This window comes from Serinus canaria, chromosome 15, assembly GCF_022539315.1.
Source record: "Serinus canaria isolate serCan28SL12 chromosome 15, serCan2020, whole genome shotgun sequence".
In the NCBI taxonomy this organism is placed as follows: domain Eukaryota; kingdom Metazoa; phylum Chordata; class Aves; order Passeriformes; family Fringillidae; genus Serinus; species Serinus canaria.
In genome coordinates, this window is record NC_066329.1 from 9,635,595 (window position 1) to 9,652,567 (window position 16,973).

Here is a 16,973-nt window from a genome sequence, read left to right on the forward strand (position 1 = left end):
CCCTCCCCCCCATCACTCTAATTAGCAATTAGCATTAATTCAGGCATTTTCAAAGGGTTTTCTGTGAGCCATCATCCCACCTACAAACAGCAGCACCCAGCACTTGTGAGGACCACAGCAGCTCCAGTCCCACCTTATGACACCCCTGGGAGCAGAGCCTGCCCTTGTAAGGCTGTCCCAGCCCTGCATTCCACACCAACTCTCCTTCTGCTTCATTAGTAAGAGAACTTAATTTAACCTCTTGTGCTTGGCATGATGGGCTATTTAAAGATGCAGGACTGGGCTGGGCTCGGTTGCACAGCTCCAGACTAAATTACTCTTGGGCTCCTCAGACATGACAAACAACTCATGGTTTTATGGGCTCCTTGTTTTTGCCTCTGTGTTCTGTGTTTTGCCAATGGAATTGTCACATCCCAAGAAGGAGCAGCAAGCATTCCTAACTACAGCCTGAAATTCTCACATGCAACACCCCCATCATGAAGATTTTACCATGCCATCTTCCAACTCTCATTTAAAGTAAAAAAGAAATGCTTGGCTGCACCTCTGGCAAAGAGAGCAAAGCTCAACAGCTGGAGCAGAGGAGCTGCTCCATGGCAGATACCCAGCTTGCCACTATTCCAAACAGGAATTCCCATGACACTTAACACAGCCAAAGATAAAAGACCTTGGTGGTTTCATCTGCTTTGTTTTGTGGGGTTTTAAAAAGTTTCATTGTAATATAAAAATGCAATTCAATGAGATGCCCAAACAGGCTCACCTGTATGCAGCTACTCCACAGCCAAAAGAAAAAGGGAAAAAAAACAAGAGAAAGCAAAAAGAGTGAAATGGATGGAGTGTTTTAACACATGGACTTTGGACAATGTCCATACAGAGAAATCTCTTTTGTAACCTGAAACCCCAGGTATCCCAATATTTACACCAAATATTTGGTTTTGATTCCTACTTTCATTTTCTACTGAAATTAAGCAAGTTACACTCATGGCCACAGCTCTAATTAATGGTTATTCACAATCTTGGACAACTTGCAGAGAGACTTTGGTATTAAAGGTGTTCCCCTTGCATAGCTGCAAGAGGCTGAAATTCCATTTCCATACTTTTTTCCTTCTGCTAGGTAATTTTAAAAGCCCCCAGAGGCCTCACAAACCAGTGAATAATGAGAGGCTGTGAAAGCAACAGGTTCTGCATCAATACTGGGAAAGTTTACTCAAGCACACACTGATATGGGAGGTTTTTAAAGAAAGGTGCAAAAACATTTCATAAAAGATCCCATCAATGGCTACTTTAAAAATATTTTTTTTAAACAGAGATGAAATGCAAAAAAAATAAATTAAATCTGCATTCCTTGTTTTCCTTATAGAAGTGCCCTTGTGATAAAGAAAGCACATTAATAGTTTTCATGACTGAACAAATGCTCCACATACTTGTTTATACCTGCCAGAGTAATTTTTCCATTCTACTGCCACGGTGATCCTTGACAGGATCAGCAAAAAAATTAACTTTCCCATTTTATTTGTAATCAAAAAGTCAACCATCCTTTCTCTACCCAGGATTCTGGGTACTTTTGCAGCAGCATGTCATTATTTCAAGATTAATAAATTCTGTAAATAAGGGTAACTGTGAAATAAAAATTTTACTCCAAGTTTTTAAACAATTTAAATGCTACTACTAGTCATAATTGCAACAACTGAAGTACAACAGTATTTCAGAAAATGCCAATTGTTTTGTCCCCCAATCCACATTTCTCCTGAACCTAAGCAGGGCCCAGTTAAACATCCTGAACATACACAGCTTTTGTGCCTTGAATTGTTTCAGTGTAAAACAAAGCTATCAATGTTAAAGCTGAGGAAACCAGCTAAAAATATACAAGGTTGTTTGAAAGCCCATGTCCATAATCCTGCAGCACTTCCCTTCTAGCTCAATGGAGAAGGAAAAACTGAAAAAACAGAAACAGGAAATTCCTACAGCACAAATAGGCTGGAAAGGACTAAAACAATTTTCTTTACATTTGTTTATGTCCAAGGGATCAAGCCAAGCAAAAGATGGATGGTTACAGGTTGTTTTTGATTTGTACAAACAAAAATCCAGGATGAGGATGTCTGCAGTGATCTCCCTGCACCAGGAAAGGAAAACAAAGTAATGCCAGAGCCAGGGCTCTCCTGGAGAGTCCAGCATGGAACAGCTGCTGCTCCACCACTTGATCCAATGGACATGTTAAACACAAATAACCATAAAATATCTTCAAAAGAGACTTCCTGGGCACAGAACATGGCCTAAAAAACCTTCACCTGCTGAACTTTTCTCCCAGGGCACACAGGGTGAGTGGAGTGCACAGACACAAGCAGGAGAACACACTGCTCCTGCTCCACACCACCTGCCTGAGGAGATGTCAGAGCATTTGTTTCCCTCACTGAGGGTGCTCAGGAAATCTCCAACCACGGAGGGCTCAGATCTGACTCACAAAATTCAGAGAACACTCTGAAGGAAGAGGTTTTTTTTTTTTCATGCATGGGATTTCCTTCTTCAAAGATCAGTAACAAGGAGCTGCTCCTGAACCCATTCCAGCTGTTCCTGGTATGATCACACACTGCTCCTCCACCTTCTCCCTAAAAAACACCATTCCATGTGGAATCAGGCACTGCTTGATGGCAGTAAATTGACCAAACACCAGCTGTGAGTTAATGCAATAATTCCTTCACCCATTTTAACACACTTGATGATGAGAGCAGAGGATTTATTTGAGATGGCTGTATAACCCTGAGTGCACACACCTTCCTTTACTTCCAGGTCTCTCTGCTCTTACTGCCTCCTCCTCCTCCTCCTCCCAGACCCAGCACAACAACCCCATGTTGCCACATTCCCCAGGACATGGACAGCCCTCAATCCATTCTGCCTCCCCTTAAGTGCCAGGGATTTATTGCTCTCCACCATGAATCACTAAACCAAACACTACATTTTTCCAAGCTTCATTCAGGCTCCAGATTTCCCTGAAGTTACACTTTAAGAACACCTGTGCCCTGCAGTACAAATCCTGTGGTATCCTGAGGAAAGTTCTCTACAAAGAGTTGCTTTCCCTGTGCTCGAGCAGCTCCCTAAAATCACCATTTCCTTTCAGCACAGTAAACACACACTGGCTGCATGAACAACTCAGCACTGCTGAAGGGACAGGAACAATAGTGGGAACTTGGCTGTCTCCCAGCATCAGCAACATGGACAACAACTTGGGAAAGCAGGAACTGAGTCAAAACAACTTTAGATCAAAATATTACGAGGGAGGCAGTGAAGTTACCTCTGCTTTGTGTGTGTAAGTGAGGTTTAAAAATTCTCTTTAGCCTCGTGTTACTGCTTTGGTTGGAAAGGACTTAAAGATCATCCCTGCCATGGGCAGGGACACCTTCCACTATCCCAGGTTGCTCCAAGTCCTGTCCAACCTGGCCCTGGACTCTTCCAGGGATGGGGCAGCCACAGCTGCTCTGGACAATCTGTACCAGGGCCTCAACACCCTCACTTTTTCAGAAGTATATTCACAATTCCAGATTTAAAATAAGGGGATCGAGGGCAGGCACAATCAGCCCCACTTCCAGCTGCTCTGAACCTGGAACAACACAGTCACTACAAAAAAAAATGACCAGGTCAATAAATTATTACATCTTACTCAATGAAACCCTTATTGCAACAAGTTAACCTAGAATGTGCTATTCCATGTGAGCATTTTATGGTAAATTAAACCTAATGCCACACCTCATTAGAACAAACTGCTGTGCCCTGAGCACGTGTCCTTGGGCTGGGAGCAGGGCTGTGGCTGTGGGCCAGCAGCACTGCGTGGTGGAACAGCACTCCCTCGTGTTCCCACTGGGAATGGGGCTCCTCAGCCAGGCTGACCTGTCTGCCTGCTCTCAGCAATGCCACAGACACCACAATTCCTCTTCTACAGCAGCAGCCAGGAATTGGGGAAATGCCTTTCCAGATTTTCCTGTGCAAGGGCATAATTTACCCAGGTTATCCGAGAGGTAACCCAGGTTATCTGCTCCTGCTGGCACCAGGAGAGCACACACCTGGGTGGGAGGAGTTTTTAACTCTTTGGAAGAAACATCCCCACCACCAAACGCAAATCCCACAAGGGAAGAGCAGCACAGTCCACAGGAACCTTCCAGAAGTGCAGAGAGAGGGAAGGCACAGCACACCTGCACAGAGCCCCTTCCCTCCTTCAGAGCAAAGATAACCCCCTTGAGAGCAGGATGGCCCCCCCTCAGAGCAGGATGATCATCACTTGTGGCTCCAGACAATGATTTCAGTTTCCTTCCATCACCAACCCACCTCCTCTCACAGTGACACGTCAGGACAGTGGTTATTAACCAGCTGCTGCTTCCTTCACAGTCACCTGACAAAACACATCAAAACTGCTCTTTAAAGGTAGCAACCAAAATCTTGTCAAAACAAACTCTAAATCTTACTTCTTCCTTAAAAACCTCAATTTTCTTTTGATTTTGCAATTGTTCAATTCATGACTTTCAATAAAGAACAAGGTCTTTTTAAACCATCACAGTGCTGCAGAGGAACGTTTTATTTAAAACAAGCATTTGCTTTGAGTGCTTTCAGGATGTAGCATTTCTTTGCTGCTTGAAAAATGACAAGTGCCAGACTGGGGAAAAAAACCAGTCCATCAGGACTGGTACCAGCATGGGCAGGAGACCCACCACCACATCCATTCCAGAAGGCCAAACTGAGCAGTGAACCAGAGCAAGAACTGCTGACAACTGAGAAGGCCAAGGGCAGGAACAGAACCACCAGAGCAGTCCAGTAGAGGCTGTGTCCACCAGGAAGCCAAAAAAAAAATGGTTCTTGGACAAAGGGCATTGCAACAGGAAACCTCAGTGCTGTGGCTGCACAGCTGGCATGACCAGTCTGACCCTGTGACTGATGAAAGACCATGGAGCTGCACCTACAGGACTTCCTGTGCAAGATGTCTTGTACCAACTACAGCAGAGCTCCTCACCAGCTGGAAAAGGGGTGATGGATACCCCAAGCACACTGGAAAATACTCAAATGTATACAAGCTGTGGAAAAAAATTATTTCACTGGACACAAAGAGGTGTCAGCCACCCACAGGACCCAGATGTGTGGAGGTCACACCACTGCACACGGACTGGGGCAGACCACAGACCCTGCTGTGCTCAGAAAATGCTGTTTGTCACAGCCAGACACATCCTGCCCAGAGCTCAGGAGAGCAATCAGCAAGGAATTAGCAAAGAGCTGGCACTGAGTGGGTCCAGTGATGTCCCACAGCTCCACCACTGCAGGAGTAAAGAAATTACACAGCAGAGGAGATGGAACCCAACAGTAACTCCATAGAGCAGCTTTAAAAGCAGATTTTTGCTGTAGGATTTTTTAATTAAGAGTTGTAGCTTCTTCAGGTATGTCTGCCTAATGAATAAAGCATCTTAGCTCCCCAAGACAGATTAAATAACACTTGACAACCAACCCCAGCATCTCTGGTTACCCCTGACTGTAAGTAGAGAGATCAGATAAGTATCTCCTTCAGTAGCCTTCAGCTGCAACAGCAGCACAGCAAGTGACAGAAGACACAATTGTGCATGTCTTTTAAATTTCTTTTTTTAACATCATGAATATCAGAACTGTCATTCTAATATTTTCTTGCAATAGATCAGGAAGTGTGCATGAATCGAAGTGAGTAAGGAATGCTCCAGGGCCCCTAAAAGAGAATATACACCCAGAAAATACAACATCTTCTTCTGTTACAGCTTAGAACTGCACAATACAGGGGCCCACCATCCCAGGCATCTTCTGGACTGATCCAAAGTTTGGGTTAGTTTGGGATTTTCCCCCTGGCCTTATGGAAAATCCCATGTCAAAGCAAGGGCAGGGACAGAGCTCTTTCACATTTCTCACACTGACAAACCATGAAAAACATTCACCCCCTCCTCACACCAATGACTGATTTTTAGTTTGCAATTTAAAGGAAGCTTTTTTATTAAAAATACAGCTGGTCAAATAAAAAAATTGAATTAATGTCCAAGTACTTCCATGTTCTGTATGTACTACTACAGTCTCCAGCAGGAAAAGGTTTTCAATAAAATCCCCTGTTCTTCAAGCACAATTTTCTCTCCTAGCTGCAAGAAATTCACAGTGGGCAATCTCACCTCACAGCTGATCAAAGGACATACAGGCAAGGATTGCAAAAGTAAACTCAAAATGAGAGAAGGAAACTCTTTGCTACAGTTTTAAAACATAGTAGCAAACAGCTAACATGAAAAGGTTTGGGGCTGATCACACACAAAATTGACAGCTGAAAAAATGAAGATCAATGCAAACTACAACAAGCAAATGAAACCTGATCTTTGATGAGTACAGGAGAAATTAAAACATTCATTAGTTCAAAGCAGTACAGTATTTATTCATAAAGGCTTTTCAGCTCAAATTCATGTTTTATAAATATGAAAGTTTCAGAGACACAGCAGTCCCTGTGCAAAGCTGGCAGGGCAGCACAGTCAGAGCCTGCTAAAAAGAGCTTTTCGTGACAGACAGCCCTGAGGAGTGTTGGAAGAGGAAGTGCTCACTGAGACACTGAAACCCATGAAGAGTCAAATTAAAAACAATAAGGAAATGTAAAATGACACACTCCTAAAGCCATGAGCATGGCTGCTTTCCTGGAATAGCAGTGGCTGTACCAGCAGCAGGGCAGGAGGGTTCTGGGGCAGCAACCCCAGAGCCAGGCAGAGCTTTTACACAGAGAGGGAAGAATATTCCTAACACAGACTAAACTAAACCACAACTCCCATGGTTCTGCATAAACAAGGAAGAAATGACGATTCCTGAAAGGGTTTTCCAAGGCACATTCGGGTAGTCTATTATTTTAAGTATTAGAGATAAAACAGCCTTTCTCACCCAAAATAAATCCTGAGTTTCGTGTCAGTACTCAAAAAGGAACTGCTGAGGAAAGCTTCAGCACATAGGAGCACTCCCAGGATTTCTGAATAGAGTGAAAACAGCCAGCTCTGGGAGCACACTTACCCACAGATACTGCAGGAACTTCAGCAGACGTGGACAGTAATAATACTCCATTTTCCACAGCTCCGAGTTAACGCCAACCCATCCCTGCTGCAGGCAGCTCCCGGGCTCTCCCCGCCTCCAGCACCAGTTAAAAGCAGAGTGGAGCAATTAAAAGCACCATGAATAATGTAATAATGTTCTGAGTGTGTCTGGCCCCACGTCACCACCACCACCACGAGCTGGGGCTCCTCAGGAGCAGTCGCTGAGCTACCGGAGGCAGCACGTGACTTAACCACTTGTTATTGAGCAGCCCAATGCTCCCAACTCCGTAATCTGGAGTGGCTCAGGCTGGAATTAGTGACAGGACTTTGGGTTTTGCATTAAAGGCCCTGCAGGAGGAAAGGGAAGCTCTAAAACCCCTCAGTTATGAAACGCTCTGAACAGCGGCGGGGTCGCTCGCTGACCTTGTTTTGGGTGATGTACAGGAAAGACAAAAACCCACACATGTAACAAGAGGAGCTGCTGTTTTTATGCTCTTTGAATATAAAAATGTCTTTTGTGAAGGAGAAGAAATAGACACAACCAAGTGGCTTTTTATACACTCCTGGAATGTTCCCAGGGAACGAAAAACTGCCAAAAAAGGAAGAAAGCCCAGGCAGAGCTTTACCCACCCCCAGGTCGTTCTCCTTGGGCTGGGTCTAAAATAGAGAGTGGTGGAGTTGTTGGACATCAGCAGTGGGTGGTTTGTGAAGAGCAAAAATGGGAATTGTAACACTGTTGTTTTTTTTTTTTACTTACATCCTTTTTTTGATGGGAAAAGGAAAGATAAGTGACAGGAGCCCATCCAGGGAGGGCAGTCTGTCCCCTCTCAGCACTGCTCCAGCTCTCACCTTTCCCAGGGAGGGACAAGGCTGAGGTGATGCAAAACAGCTTCCAAGATGCTGCAGTCTCCTCTCCCTGAAATTTTGATACTTCCAGGAAACTACCTCTTCACTTTGCTAATTATCACCTATGAATTCCTGTAGAGCTCAAGCAAAGTATTTTGATTTTCTTCCAGGTTGGATTAGTTTTTGGGGTAACAGAACAACTCAAGATGGGTTTCAGAAGGAACAAAACTCCAGTATTAGAAGCTTTACACAATGCAGAAAAAGAGAAGGTGTGGTTTTCAGTGGGCAGGAGACAGACCTGTCATGGGCAGAACTGAAAACAACTGGTGAACTGTGACAAGCCAAACCATAAATTCATCTGCACATGTTTATAAAATATTTATCTTCTCTCCCTTGCACTTCATTTCCAAGATATTTTAGGAGTCAGCTCATGATTTTCTTCAACAAATCCTTCTCCACCCACACATCTCAGTCTCATATAAATGTATCTTTCTATGGAGACCATTAGAGAGATTTTCCTCCCTAAATGACAAAAAAAACCCCAGACTTTAATATAAAATAAATAAATAATATGTTGAGAGACTTCAAAACAACTCCTGCCTACACCAGTCCTAGTAGCAGTGCTCTGTTCTAACTCCCCAAAGCAGCAGTTTGGGTTAAAGCTGCTCCATTCTCCAGCTGAAGGAGCAATTCCTCCAGCCCCACAGCACAAGTGCAGTTCCTTTATTTGGAGGATGAGTCCCAGCACACATTCCTCAGGTTTTCATTCCCAACACTCTTATCAGTCTGGATGACTCAATCAGGAATCCAGGCTTGTGACTGAGCTCAGCTCTGATGGCATCACACAGTTTATGGAAACACCTCCTGAGCTCTGTGGCTGCCCCTGGATGTGCAGGTAGGGCACTGAGAGGGAACAGCCCCACATCCAACCACAGGGACCAGCTCAGTGCTCACACCTGTCCCTTCACCTGCAGTCCAGGTCCAAAGGAAAAGATTCCTACAAGGACCCAAGGCCCTGAGCCTGCTGCAGGCTCTGAGATTTGCAGCTGAGTCAGTGAGAGAAACCCCTCACTGTCCAAAGCACAGAATTTAATTTTTATACCTACTCTGTGCTGAGGCAGGGCTAAAAGGGAGGGAAATACCATCCATAGCAAAACCACAGATGATGATAGTCCATCAGTGTTGCTGGAATCTTTATAAAAGCCTTACTCTGTTTTTTAATCAATACAAACTTAAAATAGCTGAACAATGTGATCTAGATGAGTATTAAATCTCCAAAGTGCCATCCTTTGCAATTTCAAACACCAATCCCATATTACCACTTGTATTTTGCAATGGTTGATTTCAAAGGCATCCTATGTAATGTTCTAGAAGCCTAATTACAAGCAGATTCTCTGGAATATAATCACAAAGAAATGACCTCTCCAGAGGTAAATTATACTACTGCACCTTGCTTCCATTTGGAATTGTGTTTATCCATAAGAACCAAGCTCATCAACTGTTCTGGAAAATGCCATCCAAGCAGCTGTTTAATATCACAGACAGATGTGGAGTAATGCAACAAATTGATTCTTGCAAACTCATTTGGCAAATATAAAAGGGTATCAATATCAGTTCTTCACTGCTTTATTGGTGAATGTGAACAAAAAAAACCTGTTTATTTTACAACAAGACTTGTCACTTTGAGCACTCAGTCTCACTAGAACAATACCAATACACCCTTACTGACCAGCAATATGGACTGGAGAATATATTTTGTCACTAAGCCACATGGAAAAATAAGTAACTTCCCAACTACACAGACCAGAAACTGCTCAAAGCAAAAAGCAGCACGATGTCACATTTCCATCTAATCCCTCTTTCCAGCTGTACCAATGGAAATACAGACTGCAGTGGGATTTCTGGGAAATAGGGGATTTAACTGTTCCACCGGTGGCTCTTTCCTGACCCCTCGTGTCTGTCCAGCTCACACAGCTCAGATGTGTCTCCAGCAGAGGGGAGTGTTGGAACGTGCTGATAGAACTGGGAACTGCGACTCCACACCCAAAATCTCTGCTTTCCCCAAGGAAAACAAAGGCATAGCCTCAGTGCAGAAGAAATGGTTTGGTTTTACATAATCTTCTGCAGTGCCTCTGTAGGGCTTTGGAAAACATCAGTGTGGTGAGTTTTCCATCTCCCAAATACAAGTCAAAGCCCCTTCCATGCACTCACTCACACTTTACACCCAGGAGGAGCAGGCTGCCCTTTGGCTCCCTGGGCACTGCACAATCCCACCCCGAGGAGCCTTTCCAAAGAACACAAAGGAGCAAAGCACTTGGATCTTCCTGAATTCCACACAGGTCAGCTTTCTCTCTTCATGGAGCTGAGTCTCCCTTTCCCACCTTCCCTTCTGTCTCAGGCTACACTTGGTGAAGCTGAAGGATTATCCTGAGAACCTCCCAATCAACAATGAAGCTGGAGAACAGCAGCTGTATTTATTTGAGTACAGTTCAGTTATCCCAGCACTACTTCCAACAGCCCTTCTGTCCCACATCTCCTACCTGGCCAACACCACCTTTACATATTTGCACTATAAGCTGATGGCACATAACTTTTAGGGGTTGGATAAATGCCCATTCTGTCAATAACCTAAATTCCCTAAGATGAACTGTGCTAAGAATGGGAAAGAAAAAAGGACATGAGCCCTTGGATACCTTCAATCAAGCTTAAAGATTAGAACTGAAGAACAACCTGAGCCCACTTCCAAAACTCCAATTAGGAAATTTGTTTATAAAATCCTTACAGATTTAGGTATTTCTCTTTTCCTTTGCTAGAAGGAAAGAAATCACTGAGTTTCTTTTCTTTTTTATATTTTTCTGTTCTCTGCTAAAGAGCTGCAAACAGCAGAGTGAGCCATGACAGAACAGGGCAGTGCAGCACTTCACTGCAGAGTGTGCTGGCAGAGACAGGACAGGGGAGGTGTGACCTTGGGACGGTCCATGGGACAACATCCTTCAGTGTCCACTTTCCAAATCCTTTACTTCCCTCAGGAAACATTGACATTTCATTTATTGCCCATCTTTTGGAACATCCAGACCTTTGTTTCATATTTCAGAATAACAACTGGATGTAGGATGCTATTTCACAACATAAAATTTCTCTGAGGGCTAAAGTCAGGACATCCTTCTGAAACTGAGGAGAACAGCAGCCAACAACATCAAGAAGGAATTCACCTCAACAGTTTGTGTGTTAGAGACAAATCAAGCCACCCAAAATGTCAGCTGTGATCTTTCACAGAAACACTTCTCTGTGTGTTGCTGAAAGACAATTAAACCCATCATTTCTCAGGCTGGAACACACTTCTATTTGTCTGAGAAAACAACAAAAACTGTAATGCTCTAGAGCCATCTTGAGTTCAGGATGAAAATTCTTCACTGAGAAAGTAAACTGAACAAGCTGCAAGGCTGAGGCTTCGTGTTGGAAGCTTTGGCAGGGAGCACTGGGGTGGGATCCCAGGGAGGGGCAGCCTCACCAGTTCAACCCCCAGCAAATGCTTCTCTGCTTGGCAGACTCATCCTTCTAGCACAGTCCTCTGTAAAAAGGAAAACAGCTGCAGCTCCTCTGATCCAGCCCCAAACCCCTCCTCCAGGGTCACATACCATTCCAAAATCTGCTCTTCTCTCCTTGTAGAAACTGTGGTGGCTCCTCTGTGTAGACACTGAGCAAAAGTCTGTTCCCTCTGTTTTGTCTGAGCTCTGCTTGCTCCACTCCTTCCTGGGAGCCTGTAAAATACAGTTATGAATGTGATTAAATATACAGGATATATATAGATATTTTCCATATATATAAAACACCTTTTGGAAAAAAAAAAACAAAACCAGAGGAAACTGAAAGCTGAAAACACAGAATGGAAAAACATGACATCCTACACTTTAATCCCAGAATTATAGGACCATAAAGGTCTTTTCCAACCAAATCCAACCTCTGGATTTCATTCACATGTCACTGTGTGAAGGGAATTTCTTGTCTTTCACCCATGTCAAGAAAGCAGTGGAGTTTCATAGACAAATGAAGGCCATTCACCCAGTAAAATTAAAAATAAAATTTGCTTCCTTCAGATAAAGACAAAAAACAAAGAGAGTTCTCAAAAAGATCACTGCTGACAACTCGTAAAATAAACCCAAATTACTTCTTTTCAAGTAAATATAAAATTGCAGAGTTCACAATTTAACCTCCCATGTTCAGCATTACAAAAATAATAAGCACACTTTTTAAAGCTTTTTTAATCCCTCCACAAAAACATCAATCGGTATCTCTGGACTTGAAGCAAAAATGAGGTCATCTAGTGCAGTAGCTGCAGCTCAGGGCAAGGGAACCCAAAAAGAAATGAACTCCAGTGAAAAGTCTGGATCTGCTGCCTTGCTGCAGAGTGCTGAGAAGTGCTGCAAGGACACAACAAAATCCTTAATAAAGAAAAGAAAGAAAAGTTCAGTTACAGCTACATGACACACTTGGCTACCATTGGAAAATACCTTTTTATCCTCATGGAAGAATGGTTCTGACTGAGCTGACACCTTGTGCTTCCAGGAGTTATCCACACCTTCCAAGGGAAAGCTTGGCCTGGATCGGTGCAGGTCCTTCCTTGCCCGCAGATCCTGCATGAGGGGCAGGCTGTCCCTCCCTTGGCGGCATTTTTCCGAGTAGGATCGTCTGAGATCCGCGGGGACAGTCCCAAACCCAGACATGTAGCCCTTCCAATCAGTCTTACTTTTAAAAGAGTCACCCTCACACATTTTATTTGAGCTGTCTTTGCTTCTTAGCGTAGAGCTCCTCACTATGTTTTTGCTCCAATCGCCCTCTGGAGACACCTCCAAGAATTGTTCCTTTGTCACCAACTTCTGCAAGAGCCCATCATCAGCCTTCAGGGACAACTTGGAGGCCAGACTGACTTCCAGCCTCTGCTCTGTACTCACTGCATTTATGGGCTGTACCTTTTCAATTACAAATTTTGCACCCTGATTTCTGGAGGTCAAGTTCACCTCCTCATCCTCATCAACAATGAAAGTTTTCTTCCTAGCAAATTCCACAGGTGAATTTACAAACTTCTCTGGAAAAATGCTACTGGGGTTTCCCCAGTAAGGAGGGCTGACCTTTCTGTCTTTGGACTTCTGCTTATCAAATTCAGGGCTCCGTAGTTCCAGTTTCTCTTTGCTCTTTTCATTTAGGATTAGTTTCTCTGGCCTGTGCTGCTCTTCTGCACGTTCACCTGGTTTGTTATTAACTGAACAGTGGTCTGATCCACTCTTCCACTCATTCCAGCTGTAGGTAAGAGTCATTCTCTCTGACACATTCCTTTTGTTCTTTGATCTCTCCCTACTCAGCAAGCTGAGATCTTCAGAAAGCTTCTCCTGAACTTTACTGGCCTTTGCTGATTCTTCTTTATATTCTGCCATAAGCGCATCAATATCGAGAATTTGGGATCTGTACCCATCCTCAGCCTTCCTTGCAGGCAGATCAGAATTACTGTCACTCCTTTTCTGGGGGCCCAGCTCACTGTCCTTACGCGCCTGCGCAGATCGTGGCGGGGACCGCGGTTCGTGGTAAGAGGAGATTTTCCTTCTGCCACTCTTGAGATCAGCCTGAGCTGCACTTTCCAGATCATGTTTTAACAGGAAAGCATCAACATCTATAATTTTCTCTTTAGAATGATCCAGACCTTTTTCGTGATGCTGTTGGTTATCTTTCCTAGACACATGAAAATTACCAAATGCAACATTTTTGGAGAAAACAGCATCTTTTTCATCTTCTTTGACCCAATCCTTGCTAATACGTGCTTCCCAGGAGTCTTCTCTACAAGTTGAACTTGTCACATTTTTATTTGGTTGCTGCAGTAAAGGTTTGGACCTTCCAGGAAAAACAGGGTCCAGATTAATTGCTGCTGCCTCATTTGAACCAGAAACTGTATTAATTTCACTTGCACTGGGAGCACCAACAAAGCTTTTCTCTTTTCTGATACCAGGAATCTGATAAGTCACTGCAAAATAAGTTGCCTTTGGCTCAAAGACAGAACTCTGATGTTTTGTGTAATCATCAGGACTGCCAAGAACAGCTTGGTTAGCCTCACTCCCCTCCACCCCATCTTTGATATTTTTGCTTCTCTTTTTAAGTAAATTTTCATTCAATTGCAATGAATCTGTCCGGCTCAGCTTCTTGATACTTTCAGGAGTCAGCCACACAACTTCTTCCACCTTGAGTGACTCCTGAGGCAAGGTCCTCCTCCTCCACCTTTCAGAAATCTTCAAGTCAGAAACGCTACTTCTGCTTCTCCTGACTTTCTCTTCTGGATCTGCTCCTCGGAGTTTCTCGCTGTTTTCAGGAGCTGTACAAGCCAAGCTGAAGTCTTGCTCTTTGCAGTTGAAGTCCAGACTTTTCCTCAACCCAAAGGCCCCAGATTCCTCTTTAGTAACATTCAGTCCTTTTATATCAGGGGGGTGGCTACTGGAAGATTTAAAATATTGCCCACTTGCAAGCACTGAAGTCTGAGCCCCATGTTTACTGACACTTGTGGAAATCACTTCACGATCCAAATTGGTTCGGAATTCATGGATGTCTGTCCCACCTGCCCTGAAACTCCTTTTCTCAGAAGAGCTTTTCACAACATTAATCCTCTCTGATTTATCTACAGAAGAGACCTCACTCTTATCACCTTTAATTTCAGCATGTAGCTTGCTGACTTTTTCACTCATTCCCAAACCTTTACTTTTGTTTGTGGAATAAGGTATTTTCTCAGCTATGAACAGTGGCTCAGGATCAGTTTTATCAGAGTCTCTTTTCTGTTCAGGTAAAGTGCATTCACTGGAGAGAAAACCAGCAGGTTCTCTCAACACAGCCTTACTTGTGAGAACTTTTGCCTCTCTGGCTTCTGAAGTAACATTATCTTCTTTCAAGTAAAGAGTGTGACTACTTGTCTTAACCAACTGCCCTGTGGGTACAACATCCTCATCAGTTTTATTCTCTTTCACAGATGATTTTCTAGTTCTGAGTGTCATGGCCTTTTTCTCAGGAGCCATTGTGATGGCTTCACTAAGAGCCCTTTCACCACAAGTCTGAAAGATTTCATACCTGGGCTCTATCCTTTGGTAAATTTGAGAATCTTCTGCATTTTTGGGAGCAGGTTTTTCACTCTTCTCAACCAAAGATTTTTCTAAAACAATTCCTGGACTAATTTTCTTGTCTTCACTTGAAGAAGCTGGTTTTGGACTTTTCTCTACATGTGCTGGATGTTTTGATGGATCAGGCTGTTTGTGATGCTCCTTTGCAGTGGTGCTTTCCTCCCCTTCTCCCATCCACGAGCGTCTGCTGTGCCCTGAAAGCACCAGGTCCTGCTTTGCCTCAGGCTCCTGGTTCCTTTTTGGTGCAGGATCAGCCCCAGAATGCTCAGCAACAACATTGTGCTTCTGCACATTGTGCTCAAACAAGGTGGCCCGGACAGTTTTAATGAAGGGCTTCTCCAGAAGAGCTGGGTTTAATTTCTTTTCAAAGTTGCTTGTGAATGAGACAGAACTCTCACTCTGCTGTGAGAAATGCTGACCATCTCCCAGGAAGCTCCCTTTCCTCTCCAGCTGATCAGGTTTATTGGTTATCTTTAAAACCTGACGGGATTTCCAAGGCTTCCCAGGACCAAATGCCTCGGTGAAATCTGTGCCATGGGTGAGCTTCAGCTCTTTGTTCTGGAACAACAAAATCCAAAAGTTATCTTGAGGTAATTTTAAATATGTGGAATAACATTTATTTTAACACTTACTTGCACCTACTTTGTGCAACAGAGCCTGTACAAGTCAAACACATCCACATTCCCTGAACACAAACTCCACTGTGAACAAGGTAACCTAAGGGAATGTGTAGCTCCAGCTCCTGAATCTTGATTTTAACAGAATTATCTCTCTAATAACCAGTTACATGGTCAAACTGCAAGGAACATGAAGATCTGAGTAAATATCACAGCTGGAGCTGCTCAGCTATGAGAAATGTTAAGCTGAGACAAAGTAAAAAAGGAAAGATGGAAATTAATATTTATTACCAATCCTTCACTATTACCTACTCACAGGAAATACAAGCAGCATCCTAAAAGATGGTATTTTTAATAGCACTTGCTGAAAAAGCACAGCATGCAAATAATAAAAGGGAATCAGAACACAAGAGGTCTTACAGGAGTTCAATCTTTTATTCAGGATTTAAAATTTAAAACTCAGAATTAACTTAAGATTGTCTTAAAAAAAAGCTCAAGAAGATCAGAAAACTAACACTAAATGTATTTAAAAATGAAGATTTTTAAGCCTGAACTATATCCTTCAAGGAATTTCTTTAATCCTACTTTATTGTCAGATTCTGAAAACAGCACTTCCATTTATGAAAGGTTTTCTTTTTAAAACTAATTGCTCTCCTTGAAAATAACACTGAACTACAGAAACTTTGCACCTGTAGCTTTTCCTTACCACATATTCCTATCTTGGACAGGAAAAAAGCCAGAAGAACTCACTACAAACACCCTTAAACTACATTAAATCTCCTCTACCAAGAATTGTCACCAGAGAAGTTCTGTTTTGCAACACTGAAGTGTTGCTTAGAAACAGAGAGAGCCTAAAGCTTCCAGAGCAAATCCCCATTTTCCCTGGAACACTTTGTTGTCTAAACTGCTCAGGTAAATGTTGTTGAGGAGGCTGACCAAGGTCCAGGCTGGGATTTATCAGGAGCTGGGAAATGGATGCAGGAAAGCACAATCTTAATGCTCTGCTTGGAGAAAATAAAGAATAATCACTGCACAAACCCACCACAGCCACAGGCAGTTCACTGGGATTTCATGCAGCAGAAATCCCTTAAAAACAGAGCACAAAATATTCTTCCCTCTCTACCACTCCTACACTGAGCAGTGTGCACACAGAGCTGGCCAAACTCAGCTGACATAACACTCCTGAACTTTTCTCTGCACATCCTAAAGACAAACTCACACCAGCAAATCCACTGGGGTTGTGTCAGCCCTAATCTCTCAGTAATCTCCATACCCATTAAAAAGTCACTGGTTGATAAAGCCACACACAA

General features: G+C 43.3%; 1 protein-coding gene across 2 annotated transcripts in view; it reads right to left on the reverse strand.

The window, feature by feature from the left end:
• Positions 1 to 16,973, reverse strand: part of KIAA1671 (KIAA1671 ortholog) — a 64,978-nt gene that overhangs the window by 24,820 nt on the left and 23,185 nt on the right. The window contains exons 5-6 of one of the 2 annotated variants that reach the window (XM_030231115.2): positions 12,407 to 15,604; positions 11,534 to 11,656 (exon numbers count right to left, since the gene is read on the reverse strand). In XM_030231115.2, the coding sequence (XP_030086975.2) occupies positions 11,534 to 11,656; positions 12,407 to 15,604 (3,321 nt within the window). Of the gene's footprint in view, positions 1 to 7,029; positions 7,233 to 11,533; positions 11,657 to 12,406; positions 15,605 to 16,973 lie in introns of those variants that run through there. The other variant, XM_009092394.4, reaches the window with a different exon arrangement.